Source organism: Nelumbo nucifera, chromosome 1 (assembly GCF_055504915.1).
Source record: "Nelumbo nucifera cultivar China Antique chromosome 1, China Antique-T2T, whole genome shotgun sequence".
Classification (NCBI taxonomy): Eukaryota; Viridiplantae; Streptophyta; class Magnoliopsida; order Proteales; family Nelumbonaceae; genus Nelumbo; species Nelumbo nucifera.
This window is the reverse complement of record NC_142649.1, coordinates 58,066,636-58,086,246: the sequence shown is the minus strand read 5'-3', so window position 1 is coordinate 58,086,246 and position 19,611 is coordinate 58,066,636. Positions and strand designations below refer to the sequence as shown.

At 42.7% G+C, this 19,611-nt stretch overlaps 2 protein-coding genes across 2 annotated transcripts in view; one reads left to right on the top strand and one right to left on the bottom strand.

The window, feature by feature from the left end:
* LOC104585828 (uncharacterized) overlaps positions 1-19,611 on the top strand; it is a 102,086-nt gene that overhangs the window by 67,800 nt on the left and 14,675 nt on the right. The window lies entirely within an intron of this gene.
* LOC104585826 (putative F-box protein PP2-B12) lies at positions 3,869-5,342 on the bottom strand. The gene is made up of 3 exons (XM_010242829.3): positions 4,967-5,342; positions 4,657-4,775; positions 3,869-4,555 (listed from the first exon to the last, which is right to left on the bottom strand). The coding sequence occupies exons 1-3, from the start codon at positions 5,300-5,302 to the stop codon at positions 4,060-4,062; spliced, it is 951 nt and encodes a 316-aa protein (XP_010241131.1). The 5' UTR covers positions 5,303-5,342; the 3' UTR covers positions 3,869-4,059.

Genomic DNA, 19,611 nt, shown 5'->3' with positions numbered 1-19,611 from the left:
CTCCTTCCAAACTAAGCCTTTGGGAAGAGTACAAAAACATATACAATGCAAATATAAGGTTTAGAATTACAAAATACAAGATTTGCACTTTACATATTTGTATTTATACACTTGTGCATTTTTTTATGAATTATACTCTAGTGCATATTTATATTTGCATTATTTTCAAATAGAGCCTAGCAAATTTTTAAGAGACCCAAGTAGATTAGGAGAATTGCTTGGAGAATGTTGTTTCTGACAATCCCTAGAGATTAAGAGACCTAAGGAGATTATGAGCCAAGCAAATTTCTTAGGAGAATTGCTTCAAATGGTTGTGTTATATGGAAATCCTTGGAGAATGTTGTTTTGAATTTGAAGACTTAGCTTGTATTTTTTCCAAAAATTCTGATTTTTTTGTACTTGATGCTACTCGATCCGAGGTAGTGCACGAACCGAGGAAGGCAGTCAAATAATCCTTGCCAATAGGGTAGTGCCGAGGTAGAAGGACGAGGCCGCACTTCAAGATCTGTGATCAAGAAAGGGAAGTCAAAAGATCGAGGAGTTATCCCCGGGTAGGCACTCCGATGCTCAAGTTAGTAGAAGGTAGTGGATGGTCGGGCCGAGCAATAAGGGTGCTGGTCCAAGCAGAGTAATAGTATGGGTGTCAGAAGTTCGATCCCTTACCTTAAGCATGGAATACCTCTTTATAGCCGAAGATTCGTGTCCTAGTTGGGTTGGGCTTCCGGGGTTGCCGGGATGAGGTTAACTGCCGAGGTCCTTGGGATAGAGTCCTATTCCCCGGCGGAGTTGTCTTCCTCTCTCCTCTTATCTGTAGTTGTGCTTATTCGTGTTATGTATAGCTAACGTGGTTGAGAGGATAAGATGAGGGGCCACAGTAATAGCGTAGCCCGGTCGAGGCCGTGGAGCCAGTGTATGCCGCGGAATTGGCCGAGCTATGCCAACGTAGCCGGGATGACCAGGCGATGATTGGGCAGCCACGTGTCTCTTAGGACCAGCTCAGCCATGACCCGAACACCACTCCCTCAGTTTTGAAGCCGAGGAATGAAGTGTTTGGCTGAGGTGTAACGCGACAGGACGCTTTGTTCCTTGGCTGAGGAACTCCAAGTTGAAGTCTGGTTGAGCGTCTGGTCTACTTGGTGTTCCTCGATGCTTGCCAGAATTTGGGGTCCACGTAATGTGGGTTGTGGCCGAGGAGTCCTTCAATCGTTAGTTGTAGAACTCCAAGAATCCTAACTTCGGAATCCAAACACCACTCCCCCAGTTCTGGAGCCAAGGTGTTGCGCGGTCATTTAGCCTGGCAGGGCACCGAGGTGTTGAGTTCCTTCGTGGTCTGGATCTTCCTGATGCTTGGTGGTGTTGTGCCGAGGAAGGGCTCTTCGTTCATCGGCTGAAATGCTGCATGGTCGTTTAGCTCAGCTTGTTGCTGAGGTGAAGTTAAGCTTCGAAGTCGGGGCCTCTCTGATGCTCGGCAATGCTACGCCGAGGAAGGTGCCGCGCTCCAAAGTCGGGACCTCTATGATGCTCGGCAATGCTGGGCCGAGGAAGGTGCCGCGCTCCGAAGTCGGGACCTCTACGATGCTCGGCAATGTTGTGCCGAAGAAGGTGCCGAGCTCCGAAGTCGAGGCCTCTCAGATGCTCGACAATGCTACGTCGAGGAAGGGCTCTCTGTTCTTTGGCTGAGGAATTCGTTCTTGAAATTTCAGAATCCAAATACCACTCCCCCAGTTCCGAAGTCAAAGAGTGGAGTGCCCGGTTGAGGCACAGTGTGACCTCCTTTGGTTGGCGTTCACTGTTGGGCGTCCTAAGGAGACCTGAGAGGCTGATTCGATCGGTGGTCCTGGGTGGACCTCGGGCATCCGCGGCGTTGGTTGGACCGGTGCTTCCGGGCAAACCAGGGCAATTAATATCCTTATTGTTGCTTGTCAAGATCGTCTCTTCGGTGTTCCCGAGTTTCGTCAGAGCAGCGCTTGATCCCCATCGTCGATCTAGCTTTGATTCATGCTCTTGAGGGTTATAAGGGGTGGATGGGCATTTCTCTTTTGCCATTTGCGAGAGGGATTGCTTAATTAGCTTGGCGAAGGGTTGTTGCGTTGCTTGGCTTTTGTTTTTTGGTTTCGCGGCTTCAAGTCCGGTAAGATGTCTTCCCCATCTTCCCGTTCTTCCTCCTCTACTTCCTCTTCGAGTTCTAGTGGATCTGATTATGAGTCTGAGGTTGGGGATTTTGAAACTGCCGAGGTTGAGGAGGTCGAGGTTGGTCTCTCTAGGGTAGAAGTAGAGCGTCCCTTGCGGGCTAGTCACCGGTTTGGGACCACCCTCTACATTTTGACCTCCGGGAATATGGCTAGAATCCAAGCTGTATGACATCCCCGAGGAGTTCGGGATGAGGTGTCTGCAGCCCGGTGAGATGCCAACGGATACTCAACCAGGTGAGATATGTTTGTACGAGAACAATTTAGAAGCCGGACGGAGATTTCCTCTAAATGAAGGGATTGCCGGGGTGTTTGGGTGGTACCGAGTATTGCCAGTGCAGCTAATGCCGAATTCCTTTAAATTTTTGGTTGGCCTTATGTCTTACTATGCGGTCTGTGACATCGAGTTGACCCTGGGTATGGTGAGCTTCCTCCTTCAATTGAAACATCACCAGCAAGGCTACTACTATTTCTTGACTAGGAAGAATATCAAGCTGTTGGTCGGGGCCCCCTCTTCTGTGAAGCATTGGAAGGAGACTTTCTTATTCGTGCATTGTCCCGGGGGCCTCCCCTTCCCATTTGTGTAACAACTACCGAGGACGAGAGTGTCGTAGCCTCAGTGGTCTGTGCTCACCTGGGAGGAGAGGTCGGCCTAAGCATGACTTATGAGATAGACGTAACAGCATACACATGCTCTGAGATGTTGATGCTCGCCGGGTTGATGCGTAGGGTGGTCAGTCTGTTCTTTTTGTCGCTTCGGTATACTTGTTGAACCCTTACTTTTTCTTTTTTTGATCTTATGCTTATTGTTACGATTCCGTGGTGCGGGTGTGGAGATGGCAAGCGAGAAGGAGATTGTCCGCCGAATGAGGGAGAATCGGCAAAGGCAGAACCGGGTTGATGCGTAGGCGCAGGTTTGCCCAGAGGTAGTTCCTCCACCGAGGTCTTCCGAGAGGGCAACCCGTCACGAAAAAATGATTCAGCAGTGGGGAAATGATGTTGGGGGCAGCAGCTAGAATATCCATATGCCGCATTGGTTGGTCCGTAAGAGGGACGGGCTAGAGACCAGGGTTCCCGAGTAGCTACTCCACGGAACAGCGTGAGGAGGTCGAGAATACTAGAAGCTGCCGACCGCCGCTGTTAAACGAAGAAATTTTTGAATTTTGAATTTTTTTAAATATATTACTTTTATTAATATTAGGGCCCAAAAGTTGCCCTTATATGCTAATACTCATCCCTGTATTTTGTTTGCTACGAGAAAACTCGAAGTAAGGTGTGACTATTCTTTTCCTTTTTGGATGAGCAAGCTATGGCTAATTCCTTTTCCAATCTGGACCTATATATCATTTTTGTTGGAATGAGACAGGGACCAATAAGGCAATGATTGGTGAAGCAATTCATTTTTGCCTGGAACAAGCAAGAAATTGGAGGATACCCCGAAAATTAAAATGAAAAAAAAAATCAACATTGTCTATTTTATGGATTTCAGGTTTGCAATCTAATGCGTTCAATCTTTGAGGAAATTTTTGAATCCACAGAACACAAATGGATCAAGAACAAGAAAAACAAGCACACATGATATAGCTGAGATTTACATTGATTATGTCAAAACATATTTGTTCAATTCCCCTCTGTAAGATTCATTAGAATGAAAAGATATATAGTATATACAGAGTAGAGAAGAGCAAAAGAAAGCACATATTATTTGTTTATTTACTCTGTTTAAACACATGATATAGCTAAGTTTTACATTGATTCTGTCAAAACAATAATTGTTCAATTCCCATATGTAACATTCATTGGATTTGGAATGAAAAGGTATATGGTATATAATACAGATCAAAGCAAAAGAAAAGCACATATTGTTTGTTTATTTAATCTGTTTAGGCCTAATCTCAATTCCTTGGATAATAAGACCACACTTCCAGTGACCACCCTTCACCTCCATGAGATTCATCTCCACTTCCCCATCTTCTCCTCTGTCGTTAAAGAACTCACCCATCTCTATTTCCAGCCATCCATCTTGTCTCTCCTGCGGGTACTGTGCCTCCTGTCGACCCTCCAACATGGGCGGTCGCAACAGGCTGAACCTACGGCGGAGTAGCTGGCTGAAAGTCATTCTATTTCTATGATACGGCTGGCGAGGCGATTGAGGATCCAGATACACACTGCGGACGTCTCCGCCCTCAGTTCCAGCAAACCTCACGGACAGCTCTGCTGGGAGAATGTCAAGGCCTCTTCTATTCTCCGCCAGCTTGAAAACTAGGTAAGCTCCGTAAATTGTTCTCGGGGACAGCATTCTTGTCTCTATCTTGCCATGGACTTCAAGCCAGCAAACTTCCAAGAGTTCAGCCACCTCTGAGAACCTGCAAATTCCATTTGAAACTCAGATTTCACACATATATTCATAGCCTCATAGCAAAGAGAGAGAGAGAGAGAGAGAGAGAGAGAGAGAGAGAATTGATACCTGGATTCAGGGTGGAATCTCCAGGCCCAATACTGGGGAGTAGAACCCCATACAATGGAAAGCTCATTGGTTGCAATCATAAAGCATTTCTTCCCACTGCGTCTTTCCAATGCGAAACTCTGTTCCAAGTAAAAATTCAGTTTGAATTACTGGAATTAGGAAGGGGAAGATATCAGAAACTCGCGTGTTCTCCACGCGGTGCGAATCTGATCAATACGCAAAATCAACCAAAGACAAAGAAGCGAAAAATTTTCAGGTGGTTTGGCGATTGGTATTCACCATGGAGCGGAGAAGTCAGAAAGGGGTTTACCTTTTGGCCGTCGTCGATGAGGATGGGGTGATCGCAGAGGTGAAAATAGAGGTCTTTCTTCGATGGGAAATCCACTGCAGAGGCTGATCTTGAAAGGATATCTCGATAATCAGACGGCAGAAATCTCTCCCACACGGCATCTGAATCTGCCGCCGATCGAAACTCTGATGAGACCACCAACGATCGGCACGCATCCTGTGGAGACGTGAGCGAAATGATATTCGAAATGCAACCCTCCGGCAAGGCGTAGAAACCCACTGTTGTGCTGCTACTCCCTTCTTCCATTCTATTCTCTCTCTCTCTCGCCTCGTCTTCTGAATTTTGATTGTCCGCCATTTGTTGGCTCTGTATATATGGGATAACAGTGGAACAGGAATAGAAGAAATCTTCGATGTCAAGGAATAAGGATCAGCGGTGGGGTTAAAATTACTAAACTGCTCGGAAAATTATTACAGTTTTACACTTTTACCACACCCATGAACGCGCTGAATTTTGTTGTCGACAAGATCGGTTTCGTCCCACAACGTCTGCGCCCCACAACGTCCCACAGCACATTCGTGTATTGGGAATATATTCTGATGATGACATCTAAGGGTGTAACATTTTATATTTGTATGATTGCAAAATTGAGAAAAGCAATTAACAAGGGAATTTATGAAGTTCACATCTCATCCCACAATGGAGCCACTCACAATGCCCTACAGCATATCCCCGTCGTGTATTAGGAATATTTCCCGATGATGATATCATTGGGACTGGTACTATCACCGGGAGATATTCCCAATATATAACGAGATGTGATGTGGGGTATTATGGGGCGGCTCGTTGTGGGGTGGAGATATTATCTTGTCTTTATGATACATAAGCATCATTAGGCACCACATCAGCAAAATATCGATAAATGTTTACCTATTTTAGGAAGCTTCATAAAATAGGAGAAACACACAAAAATCAAGTTTACTTTTGCAAAGTTTAATGCATACAAATGCAATTGATGAGGCATTTGTTGATAAGGCGCCTATATGGCACCGTCAATAAACATTTAGTCCGCAAACAAAAACAGAACCAAATATATACATTATCATTTCTACTATTATAATCGAAAGAGATGTGTTGTGGAACTTGTGGGGTGCAGATCTGAACTCCATCTTGAAGGGCTTACACAGTGCCGTCTGGCTTAATAAAGCAATGGTATTGAAAACCTACGATATGCTTTAATTAAGGAGTCCCGTATCACTAGTCAACGAAACACATTGCAACAAATCGCACAAGCCATGCATTATGTATGATGTGCCACCTCAGATTCGGTTGGAAAAGTATTGGAACGTCCTGTGTTGGTAGGTTATCCAATTCTCTATTTAGTCCTTAATGAATTCGGATTCAGTACTCACAAAACTGAATTTGAATGTATTCATCATAGGTGTATTTATATTTTTTGTGTAAAATAGTAAAAAAAGATTTTTTTTTCGTTTTAGTTATCGAGCTTCAAACTTTTATTTTTATATATTTTATATATTATGAAAAGCATATAAACCAAGTGATAGTGCTTCAATTGATACCTTATCTAGTTAGTTGTAGTAGAGACTTGAGTTGTGTAGTCTTATAAAGCCAAAAAATGTGCTTAGCATGAGACTAATAACCAATTTAAAAAACAATTTCAAAATTGAACTGATAAAGATAACCAAAAACTCACATTTAGTTCTTCCTACTACATTTTATTATTGAACCAGAACAATCCATTAAACAAATCTGCATTAAATTAAATTAATAAAAACAAAGGAAAAAACTTGAACCCAAGGAAAGGAGAAAAATAGAGGAAAAAACCTAGTAATTCAAAGATAGGAGCAATGATTTGTTTAGATTGGATCACCCTATGTATTGATGGGCAAATTTGGGTCCAAGCTAAAGTTTATATTTAGATTGATCCTTAATCTAACCCGACCCATCTAATTTACACCCTACTTTATTAGAAAGAGTCAAAAGGGATTAAGGGATATTTAAGAGGAGAATAAGGATTGAATGGGGAGGAGAAATGTTACAAACATTGACCATTAAGGAGAGGGAGAGATTTATTAGAGAGTAAATATGGATTTTATTAGAGACAATAAAGACCCATGAGGTTTTTAATGATTTAATATAAAAATAAATGTGCACATGTGTGAGAAAGGAGAGGAGGAGGAGATAGTGTAAGATCTGTGGTGAGAGGACCCTCACCTCCCTTCTTTCCCCTTTATATTATATATGTAGATTTGCCCTAAATATGAGAGATGATCCAAATGCATGGACCGATGTGACTATGGGGTGTTTTTGGGGTGCCCTCTTTCTGGGGAGTCCATCTGAATTCCACAATACTGTTCTTATAATCCATTGTAGTTGTGCATTAGAAATATCTTCCCATGAATAAAAAAAAAATACATGGGAACAATTACCAAAAAAGAATAAAAAATACAAATATGGAGATATTCCCAATGCACATGGCTGCAAAAGGGTGTGAGAACGATGTGACTTGTGAGGATGGTTTTGTGAGGACTAAATCTAACGTTGTGTTTGATTTGGAAGAAAAGGTAAGGAAAGGAAGGGAATGTCAAGGAAACCTTAACAAATCTTGTATAGGTTTCCCCAGTGTTTTAAAAACCAACTTGGAGGTCGAACCACTTTTGCCTCTAGGTCGAGGGTCATCGGTTCAATTTTAAATTTTTATTTGTAAAAAAATATTAAAAAATGCAATTTGAGGCCAAAAAAGTTTTTTTTTTTTGGAAAAAAATAATGACGCAAGGAGCCTGATCTCAAAAAGTTACCAAAAATAAATAAAAAAAATCACCTCAATTGGACACCGGAGTGCAAAGTTATGGCCTCATGAAGTTTGCATACACACTTAGTATGCAACCTGAAACCTTGTCATCAGGTCGAATGGGTTAATCTAACTGTACGAGTCAGACAGGTTTTGACCAAGTCAATGGGTTTTTTTACCCTCTCTAGGTTTTACTTAAACCGGACCCGGAATCTTGATCTAGTGACAGTTTGAGCAGTTAAACCAGTTGGGTCAATGGCAAATTGAAAACACTGGGTTTCCCTACCATTCCCTTCCTTACCCTACATTTTTTTCAAACCAAAGACAACCTAAATACACAAAAATATTTAGCCAACTTCATATTTAAGTCCAACTTATCCTGGTCCAAAAGACATTAGAATCACTCCAAAGCAAACATTTTTAGCCACCTATGAATTAGAAACCACCAGCACATTGTCCCATCCCCTCATAGCTATCAAGGTCATCCTTCTTAAAATAGCCCCTAATTCAACTTCCAAGGGCCTACTTACACAAATTATACCTCTTCATATAGCCAAAATTAAAGAGTTATCACTATTTGGAACACCAACCAAAAACAACCTAAATTATCATTTAAAACACCCCCATCACAGTTCACAGAGGAAGATTTTGCAATATGAATCAACAAAACCCTCCAAATTAGACTCTCATGAAAGAATAACAGTATAACATTCCAATAGCACTAGAATTATCAAACAAGGCCCTTTGAATTTTCCTAGGAATTATAACAGGGGAGGGGTTTATTTTCTCATTTCTCTCTTTCTAGATAAAACACCAAGCCTCCAACTTAAGATATCATCCAAAACAAGAGCAATCACCACATTATAAAATAAGTAATCAAGGAATTGTTGGAGAGAAGAGAATCCTATGGCTCTCCTAAAGACATCAGACTAGCTGCTAGCAAAGCAAATGGCCCACGAAAAAAGGACACTCAATGAGAAGATGAAATAATGATTTCAATTCCCTTTGGCACAAAGTGCAATTTGAATCTTGAGTAATTTCTTGATTAACTAAATCTTGTTTAGTCATTAAAATGAAATCGTTTGCAATTCTCTTGAGAAAAGGCTTAAGTCTAGGGGAATTTTCAATTTCCAAACTCGTTTTAATTGTTGATTAACTTGTTGCGTCTGTATTGCTTATATATATTAGAATCTCTAGGCTCCTCATACTGGTAAACTTTCTTGGTGGACAATTTACCATTACCTGATCTAGTCCAAATCACTCTATCATCCACTTTGTAAATGTGTTTCAGAAATCAAATCCATTTCCCTTTGTTGGAAAACATTTGCCAACATTTGCATATTCCATTCTTACGAATGTTACACAACTAAATCTTTGATTTTCAAATCATTTAACTCAAAAGGGGGAGGCCCCATAGGACAAGTAAATCCATCTTCTATTTTGATCCAGGGGTTATCCCAGACACCCAAATTTGTCAGTTCTTGAACTCGAAAACCTAGTGACAGGACTAAATCCTATAGCTCTTGAGCAATATTTTTCCAAACCAAAGATGTTGATGGAGGAATCTTTCTTGTAAGTCACTCATTATTGGATAGGTGTTTACCACGTAGAAGTTTGACCCATAATTTATCTATCTCATTCAAAAAATGCCAAGTAGTTTGGCAAGATAGCACCTTGTTTAATAAGTTCATACATCCAAGCCCATGCTCACCTTCCTCTTTTAATTTATAGATGTTACTTTAGATAGCCCATTTCATTTCCTTCTCCCTTTCTTTTCATTCCACCATAACTTTCTTTGAACCCCTTCCATTTCCTCTAGTATTGTCTTAGGAAATTTGATCACTCATGTAGTAAGTTAGAATAGATTGAAGTACAGATTAAATAATGACCTTTTTCTAGCATAAGAGAAGCTTTCCATCCATTTCTCTCTTTTCCCTATAAGGGGATATTAGCTGCCTTCTGATCATTTGGGCTCCTTTAGAAAGGCTTCTTTTATTAAAGTAAATACTTGATTTTTAGAAATTCACTTGTAATCCAGAAAGGAGTTGAAACTGACCCAGAAGTTCCTTAAAATCCCAAGCCTCCTCTCTATTTGCCTTATCGAAAACAACTACATCGTTGGCACATAGATGATGAGAAATAGTAGCTAGGGGCTTGTCTACTAACCCTTATCCTCAATAACTTCCCTTGGTCATTAGCCCGAGCAATTATCCTAGAGAAATCCCCCCATGGCCAATACAAAGAGGTATGGGGAAATTAGGTCCAGATGCTTGATTCTTGTAGAAGCTTTAAAGTACTCTTAGGCACACCATTAATAACAATTGAAAAAGAGACTAAGAAAGTGCAAAACCAAATTAACTAGCACCATTCCTCAAAAAAATTCAAAGATTTCACAACTCACAATAGGTAATCTCACTCTAGGGAATCATAGGCTTTAGAAATGTCTAGTTTAATTACTGTAAACCCATTCCCCAATTTCCTGGTCTTCATAAACTAGCATAATTCCTAAGTTACATGTAAGCTTTGGGAAGCTCATGGCCAGATCAAAAATATGGAGTTGCCACCCATTTTTTAGAGGAAATGGGCCCTCATTTTCATATTCAAAAATTGATTTATTTGCTTTGATAGTGGCTTCGTTCTCCATGGGAAAAGGCACACAACCGAGAGATTTAGGACTCCAAGGATAGGGAGAGGGAAGGTGTTAGACACCCCTCTCTCCAAGCTTCTATAGCAGCCCGATACAAGAGTTGCTCATGCTCAATTTCCAAGAAAAGGGCTAAGGGAAAAGATTGCTTCCAACAAAATCTGGTGAAAATGCTCCCAACTTTATCTATAATTGATTTGAGGTGATGTTATCAGGTCTTAGGTACTGATTTTCCTAAGACCCTTGCCTCTCTACTTCTTTCTCTTACTCCAAAGGAAGATAGGAATGCAAGTTCCCCATGGTTTCAAGACTTCAATCAACCTAGAACTAAACTGAAAAACGAAGAATATAAAATCAAGCTTAGAAAAACGATAGAATGAGAGACTTAACTCACGTGTACAACTTTGAGAAGAGTTTTCCAGTAGTTAAAAAAATTCAAATGAAGCTTGGACGAACTATTAAGTTGGGGTGAGTGTTTCTAGTTTCAAATCTTTAGTTTGAAAATAGGGGACGCAAATTTTTGGCTTGAGCTTCAAAGGTCTTAGAATTTTAGGTAAAGTGGTGGCACTGTAGAGACTGGAGAAATGCTCTTCTTCTTTCCCCCCTTCAGATCCACCCAAGGTCCTCTCCTGTAGTCCCCTTGAAGCTTTATTTCTGTCCTATTTATATTGAAAGGAAAGGGACATGATTGAAATTCGTCCAATAAAATAGCTTGGGCTTCAAGAAAGGTTTTGAAGGAAAATGGGTAAGGATTTTTCAAAGAAAAAAGGTGCTCAATCAAATTTTCCTCTTTAGTGAAAGATTTTCTTTGATTCAGGAGTGTTTTCACGGGTTTTGTGTATCCAATGGGAGCTTGGGGCATGCCTATGACGGTCTCATATTTGGGGATGACAGTGGCAGGAAATGTAAATTTGACCCACTTACAAATGCTATTTTGTCTTTTCTTAGTTTTAAGTGGGGGGTATCTTTGGGTTTTTGGGCTTTTGGGTCTATTAGGTTCAATTTCATTGGTCTATGTGTTTTAAAATGTCAAGAATGGGTATTACATCATCCATCACCCCCTTGAAGTTTCAAGTTGGGACAGATGACAAGGTGATTCAATCTGACGCATTGAAATGGTATTATATTTTTAGTTTAATGGTCAAATAGGTGAATTAGATTATGAAATTTGATGTCCTAGGGTTTTTTTTTGGTCTCTGAACACAATGGTGAGGTTTGATTGGCCAAATAGGGTCAGGATGATGGTGATCTAATGGAAGTGATGGAATCTTTGCTTGATGAAATGTCAAATGGGGAATTTTGGAATAAAAGTTGGTAGGTAGGCACTTTTGAATTCCCTGACTCTGATGGAAGTGATGGATCTTTGATTAGAGGTGTAGATTTATAGATTTAGTTTGGGTCCAGGTTTCAGCTAATGGTTTATCAATTAATGAGAAGGCTTGAAATGAAATATCACTTTTTTAATAGTTGAATGGAAGAGTTTGGTCATAAAATTTGATAAGTCGAGGTTTTTTGAGGTCTTCGAACATAGTGGTGAGGTCTAATTGGTCAAATAAGGTTGTGATAATAGATGATAAAATCTAATCAATGAGATTTGTTGAAATAGGATCTAGGCTTGATGGTGGGTCAAACAGGGAAGTTTTGAATTGAAATTTGGTGGATAGACACAGATTAAGGTGAGGAGTCAAGTGGATGGTTCTGATTTGAGAAGGAAATGGTTAAACTTGGTTTTATAACTCTACTCGTGCATGGCTGTCAAAATGGAATTTCAACGTTTTTTATTGTTGATCATCATAGATTTGTAGTGGGATTCATTAATTGATTGTATCCTAATGACCTTGAGGTGATGGATGTCTTGGATTTAATTTTGGGGAGTTGGAGTTTGAATATCACGTAGATCGGGGCCGTTAGAAAGAAAGTTAGCGTGATGAACTAAGTTATAGTTTCCTAAATCCGTGGATCATATCTGAATGGATGTTGATGTTGTTCTCAAGGTTTTTATTTGCTCAATGGATTGTGTCAAAAAAAGAAATTTTGGCTTTAAAAGTCTCAATTTTATTTGGTTGTGTTTCCAAGTTTTTAGGGTAAAAAAGGAGGGTACAAAGAGGTAGGGTGAAGGGACCAAGCAAAAATTGGGTGCTGACACTACAATTACATTATCTTGTAGTTGTCTCACAAAAGTGAAGGCTCCATGAAAGGGAGAGATACATTTATGTAATAGGGGCTTCAATCTATTGGCCAAGAATTTAGTAATGATTTTATAAAGAACATTGCATAAACTAATTGGCTTAAAATGTGAAACCTGACTAGGAATTTTGACCTTTGTAATCAAAGTAAAAAAAGTATGATTAATTCTCCCCAAGAATTGTTTATTCCTAAAGAACTCCACCATAAATTCATAAATATCCTATCCTATAAGAGTCCAAAATTTTTTATAAACTAAAGTTGAGACACCATTAGATCTAGGAGTTTTTAAAGCTCCTAAGGACAAAATAACTTCTCCAATGTCCTCTAAAGAATGAACAACTATCAATCTTTCACCGTTCAAGTTCAAAATGGAGAAGTCAAATAATCCTAAAATTCCTTCAAAACTTGATTTTCTTCGAGATTGAAATTGTTCCTCAAAATTTTTCACAAAAGCTATATAGTTTGGATCATCAGTCCACTCTCCACTTTCATCCTTGACACATGAAATTTGGTTTCTGTGTCTCCTGAAATTTACAAAGGGGTGAAATGATCCCCTTCCTTGATCCAACATTGTCTAGATCTCCGCATCCAATTTAATTCTTGTTGTAGTAATTTCCTCTACAAATATTCAAGGTCTTTGGATAACGTTTGCTCTTCCCAATTTAGGTTTCACGAACCTAATTCTAATAATTTTTTATTAACCCACTTTAATCTTTGGTCTACCTCCCCAAAAATCTCTTTTCTCCACCTTTTTAGGTCTATTTTTATCAAATTTCACTTTTCACTTATTGTGAAAACTAGCAAAACCTAGGAAATGGACACGTAAAGCTCCAATTGGATCTTCAAAAAATCAGACCGAAATGGACTTTTCATGTCTTTTAGGCACACTGACTTTTGGCGGTTAGATTTGTTATGAACCATACAGAAAAAGACCATGGTGCGGTCTGCCCGACTTATGAACAATCGAAAGACAGCATAGAAAGACGTGCTCCCACAACGGCTTTGAAGTAACCAACTTTGAAAAAGCCTAAAAAGGGGTGGGCTTGTAAATCCATGAACTATTTATTAAGAATTTTAGTGTTTTCTAATCCAACCCACAACGTGCTCCCACAACAACTTTAATTAATTTAACTTCTTATACACTTTACCCACCTCCCTTTGCCCAAAGGCTCAGTTTGGAAGGAGTACAAATGCAAATATGTAGAGTGCAAAATCTTATATTTTGTATTATTTTATATGTATTTGCACTGTACATATTTGCATTTGTACTCTTTCCAAACTGAGCCTTACTCTAGGTATAGTCACCCCCTTTGCCTAAATTAACTTTTGAGAGTTGTAGGTCTTGAGAGTTGTAGGTCTTGAACAACTCGAGGAGCTCGCTACCAGTCAGCTCGCCATCGAACAACTCGATATCCTATAGGTGACACGCCTACCGTTTAGACCTCCGAATGGCAACCCCAAGGAGCACACCACAGTACTTTGTGTCCTATAGGGCCGTACCTCATAATGGTCACATTCGTTCACCAACTCCCTGGTTGAGCCTGTGAATGCCCCACTTCCCCATATAATGGGTGCAACCTCCGTTGAACCATCCAAATGCAACAGGTCCAGCAGTTCCAATAGTACCAACAACAAGTTCTGCACCACATGTACCAGCAGTAGTTCCCACCGTTGCAGCAGAACCAGCAACCTACCCCACCTCAGTGTCCAATCACCCCGAGCAAGCCTCGCCGCCAAAGTAGTCGCCCTTGCCATGGAGAGACCTCTCAGGTCTCATCCCATGGTAGGAGAAAAAGACAAGTCCCTCCCATTTCTCAACAAGTAAGCAGGTCGAGAGATACTCGGCCCGCCGGAACCAGCCCACCTCGACCTTCGCGACCCAAAGGTACTCTTACAGGAAACCGATTCGAGGTCTTAGCTAAGGACTCCAGGCAAGACGTTTCAGTCCGTAGTAGCCGGCAGTCTGAATCACTTCCGACCAAAGCAACATCTGACAGTGCGGAGGTCAGCAGCACCGCTGCGGAACCAGTCAAGCAGCGGCCAAGGAGACATGCTGGAGCACCCCAGGCGGTAAATCTTGGCCAGCTCGCGCGACCTAGTTGACCCGGGTAGCCTAAAGGTAAAATGGAGGTAAGCTCAGGAGTCACAAAAACTGCTCCCCTCCTCTCTGTACCCTCTCCACTTTCCCCCGAGCTCATGGCCTCCCCGATGCCGACGAACTTCAGGGTTCCCCCCCTGGACAAGTATGATAGGTCTTTCGACCCAAACGACCACGCGGATTCTTTTTAGTCCCAGATGCATCTTGCTGGGGCTGACGAAGCCTGCATGTGCATTTCCTTCTCCGCAACCTTCAAAGGGGTAGCCCACACTTGGTATAGAAACAATGCGCCTGGGACAGTTAAAAGTTGGGCGCAACTCGTACAGTTGTTCACCTCGCACTTCATCACCAGTAAGAAGTGTCCGAGGTCACAAGAAAGCCTTCTCAGTATAGTCCAGAGGGAAGGAGAGTCGATTTGAAGCTACATCAAACGCTTCAATGACACTTGCCTGCTAATCCCGGACTTAGACCCGGCCGTGAGACTTGCGGCAGCAAAAAAGGGGATCACTCATAGAGAGTTCAAGTGGCATGTGGTGGCAAACAAACCCAAAGACATCCCATAATTCCTTAAGCTCACCGATCAGTTCATTGGGACCGAGGAAGAGATGAACCAGCGGACTGAAGCCCCAACAAAGAAAAGAAAGAGGGAGGACCACAGCTCGAACAACGGTTGCGGCAAGAGAAAGAAAAGCAAGTCCCCCACCAAGGGAGGGAACAAGCCAAATTTTCATCCTCGAGATCCTCCCGGTTGAAAGAACGAGCTTCACACCCCTCAATGCGAAACGAGGGGAGATTCTCATGGCAATCAAGGATGCATCCTTTGCGAAGTGGCCACCCCGGATGAGAAGCGACCCAACCCTTAGAAGTAAAAATGTATATTGTCACTTTCACAGAGACCACGATCATAGCACTGAAAATTGTAAAAACCTTCGTGACAAGATTGAAGAGCTCATTCGTCGCGGGTACCTGAGAAACTTTGTGCAAAGAAGTAATAAAGGCCAGACATATCAGCGAGGGGAGCAAAAGAAAGATGCTCCCGAGTCCAGCAACAGGCCAAGCGAACAGAGGCAATTGCCCGAAGAAAGACCATTTCGCGGGATAATCAACACGATCACTGGTGGGTCGGTTGTTCCATAGCAGCGGGGAAAACTTCAGCTCGCGAATTAGAGCGTGAAGAGCAGAACCCTCCAAAGTGGCTGCGGCCTAAGGACCCTATATTCTTCACCGAGGATGATGCGCGCGGGATTCAGTACCCCCACGATGATGCACTGGTCATAAGAATGAAGATCAACGACTTCGAAGTCAGGTGCGTCCTGGTAGATTCTGGAAGTTCGGCTGACTTCCTGTTCAAAGGCACCTTCGACAAGCTACAACTCCGGGAGAGTGACCTCCAGCCCGCAAGCACTCCTCTAGTGGGCTTCAGCGGAGAAGAAGTCAAGCCCCTCGGGCGAATTTCTTTACCTGTGGAGGTCGGTACATGGCCCAACATCGCAAGGTTTGAGCATGCCTTCCTAGTAGTCGCAATGCCTTCCCCGTACAATGCCATTGTGGGATGACTCGTCACTCACGTGCTTCGTGCGGTGGTATCTACTTACTACCTGGCCATGAAGTTCCCCATGGAGTTCGGGGTAGGGGTAGCTCGAGTCTCGGAAGTGTTACGTTGCCGCTCTCAAAGGGAAGGCCAAGCTGGCAGATGACCTCGAGTTAGAGCGACCTATGGAGTACTTCGAGGAGCGAGCTACACCAACCGAAGGGACGATCCACATCCCGACCTCAGCGGAAGATCCAGCCAGAACTCTCCAGATCGTAGCCGCGATCAAAGAGCCTCTCCACTCTCGGTTGGTAAGTTTTCTACTCAAGAATTTAGATGTGTTTGCCTAGTCCGCGGCAGAAATGTCCTGTATAGATGCTAAGGTTATAACTCACAGGTTGAACATTGATCCTCTAGTCAGGGCAGTTAGACAAACAAAACGCAACCTAACCCCTATGCATTGGAAGATAGTCGATGAGAAGGTCAGGAAACTCCTCACAGCCAATTTCATCAGGGAGGTCCACTACCCGAGCTGGGTGGCTAACCCCATTCTGGTAAAAAAGACCAACGATAAATGGCGCATGTGCATCGATTACACCGACCTGAATCGAGCTTGCCCAAAGGATTGTTTCCCTCTCCCTAAGATCGACCGTCTAGTGGACGCGACCTCAGGGCATGAGTTCCTGAGTTTTCTGGACGCATACTCGAGCTATAACCAAGTCAAGATGGACCCCGCCGACGAAGAAAAGACAACATTCATAACTAAGTTAGGACTATACCGTTACAAGGTTATGCCCTTCGGGCTAAAAAATGCTAGGGCAACCTTTCAAAGACTTGTCTACAAACTTTTTGAGCCGTTGATTGGCGATAAGGTTGAATGCTATGTAGACGACATGGTCCTCAAAACCCAATTCTTAGACTGTTTAATAAGTAACTTGCAATGTGTTTTTGAAATTCTGCGCAAGTATAGTATGAAGTTAAACCCTAGTAAGTGTGTCTTTGGTGTCACCTCGGGCAAATTCCTAGGTTACATAGTTAGCTAGCATGGCATTGAAGCAAATCCCGAAAAAATCAAGGCTATCCTAGAAATGAAGCCACCTCGCAAGTTGAAAGAGGTTCAAAGGCTGAATGGCCGCATGGCAGCCTTTAGCCGCTTCATGTCAAAGTCAGCAAATCGCTGCCTGCCCTTTTTTAAGGCAATCAAGAAAAGTAAAGACTTCGAGTGGACTAAAGAGTGCCAGCTCACCTTTGACGAGCTAAAGAAATACCTAGTTAGTATCCCGGTTCTGACCCGACCCGAGGAGGGCGATGTTTTAAAGTTGTACCTCTCCACGAGTGATGAGGTGGTTAGCTCGGTACTGATAAAAGAAGTAGATTAGGTCCAACGACCTATCTACTATGTGAGTAAAGTTTTGCAGGTTGTAGAAACCAGGTACCCAAAAATCGAGAAGTTGGCGTACACACTGGTCACGGCGGCTCGGAAGCTTCGCCCGTATTTCCAAGCTCACACTATCGTAGTCCTCACAGACAAACTTTTGAGGCAACTCTTACTCAAGCTCGAGATATCTGGAAGACTGACGAAATGGGCCATCGAACTCAGCGAATACGACCTCCAATACGAGCCTTGGACGGCGATTAAGGCCCAAGCCTTAGCCGACTTTGTAGCAGAATGTACCTTCACCACCGCAACCCTTGAACTAACAGAGCTCGAACACAAAGAAGCAGCTTCAACCAGTACGGCACCGGTCCCGGTCAAAGCAAGGCTAACTTGGGACGAGGAGCCCCGGATCCTCCATGTAGACGGCTCGTCCAATCAACAAGGAAGCGGAGCCGGCGCTGTTCTACACGGACCAAGCGGGGTGAAACTGGAGTATGCACTTCGGTTTGAGCTCGCGATATCCAACAACGAGGCAGAGTTGAGTGTTGAGGTCTAATGCCTTATACACCAGCGGTTAATGATAGATCAGTTCTTGGTTGAGCCTATGCTCATTTGGGCTAGCCTGAGTCTTGTAGGTAGGTTGGTCTAATCGTCACTTGTCTTTATATTGAAGGTTACCTTCTAACTCGGCTAACTCACTTTTCTTTTGTGTGTTTCATTAGAAATGGTGAGTACGACTTCCCTCCTGCCAGTGGACAAGAGGCCCTCAAAAAAGAAGAGAAAGGTGGCTGACTCCTTAGTTCACTCATTAATGAAGGGTTCGTCGGCCAGTGCCAAGGAGAGGCCTGCAATGTGCATGCCCAAGGTTGTTGACCTTAAAGGGGGCGACAATGCCATGTCCGTAGACCAGCTCAGGTCGCCATAGGTCTGGCCACCTCATCCCCTCAGGTTGCCCCATAAGAGCAAACTGTTGGCCCCTCTCACTCTGACATACCTCATTTCATCCCCAATATTGACATTTCGATTGCTGATTGTCTTATCGATCCTCTAGTTGCCTTGAGAATGGGGAGGGGATTCCTTCTCCCAAAAGATTTCTAGTACTACAACAGACTCGATCTTGCTAATGTCAGCACAAGTATGACTCGATGCATCCTACAGGTGTTTGATCTTCATTTCTGATGTTTGCTTTTCTTTTTTTTCCAAGCCTTAGTGTTATCGTTTCTTCTTTGCTGGCAAACCCGATGGGCCAGGTTTTGCTAAATCAAGCCGCCTTATCTAAGCGTGAAAAGTGGGAGATGAAGGCGAACATAGAGGCCCTACAAGCCCAATTGGAAGGATCTTTCCTGAGTGTTGAGGTAGCTCACTACAGTGTGAGTTGAAGGAGGCCAAAGGGACCATCGCCACCCTGAATGATGAAGTGCATAGCAAGGATTATCAGCTAGAAGAGCGGTGAACTACATATGTTGATGATATTCATCATGCCAAGGTCATAGCAGTTGATCGTTTCCGCCTGTTGCTAGAGTCTGAATAGGTAAAGATCAATAACACCCTTCCTTCTATAAAGAGGGGATTCAAGCTATACCGCCACTTCCTCAAGTCCCTACATCCCAACTTTGATTTTGGTACTCTATCCTTTAGGTCAATACCAGACGAGCTATCCGTGCAAGTTGACCAGGAGTCTCTAACTCTACATGAAGAGGATGGCAAGGTTAGTGATGTGGTTGAGAACGAGGGGATGGACGAGGTCGACGATGACCTGTAGGGCGATGAAGAGGAGTAACTGCACGTGGGGAGTTTGTTTGTGTTCTTCGAAGAATTGCTGTACTTGGAGCCTACATGCTCTTGAGTGCTTCTCTTTTTAGAGCCTACGCACTCTTAAATGTTTCTTTCTTTGCCCCCCTTTTTTTGAATGATTGTGTATCCTCTTTCCTTTCCTTTTTGTTTTTGGATGAATGGACCAATCTTTCCTATACACCTTGCACCTTCTTTCACGCCCTTTATTTTCCATTACTGGAA

Bases quoted from the DNA above. Each gene is read 5' to 3' on its own strand.
- LOC104585826 (XM_010242829.3), bottom strand. From the start codon at position 5,302: ATGGCGGACAATCAAAATTCAGAAGACGAGGCGAGAGAGAGAGAGAAT. The intron at 4,776-4,966 runs GTAAACCCCTTT...TACTTGGAACAG, and splicing joins TCATCGACGACGGCCAAAAG to AGTTTCGCATTGGAAAGACG. The intron at 4,556-4,656 runs GTATCAATTCTC...TGGAATTTGCAG, and splicing joins AGATTCCACCCTGAATCCAG to GTTCTCAGAGGTGGCTGAAC.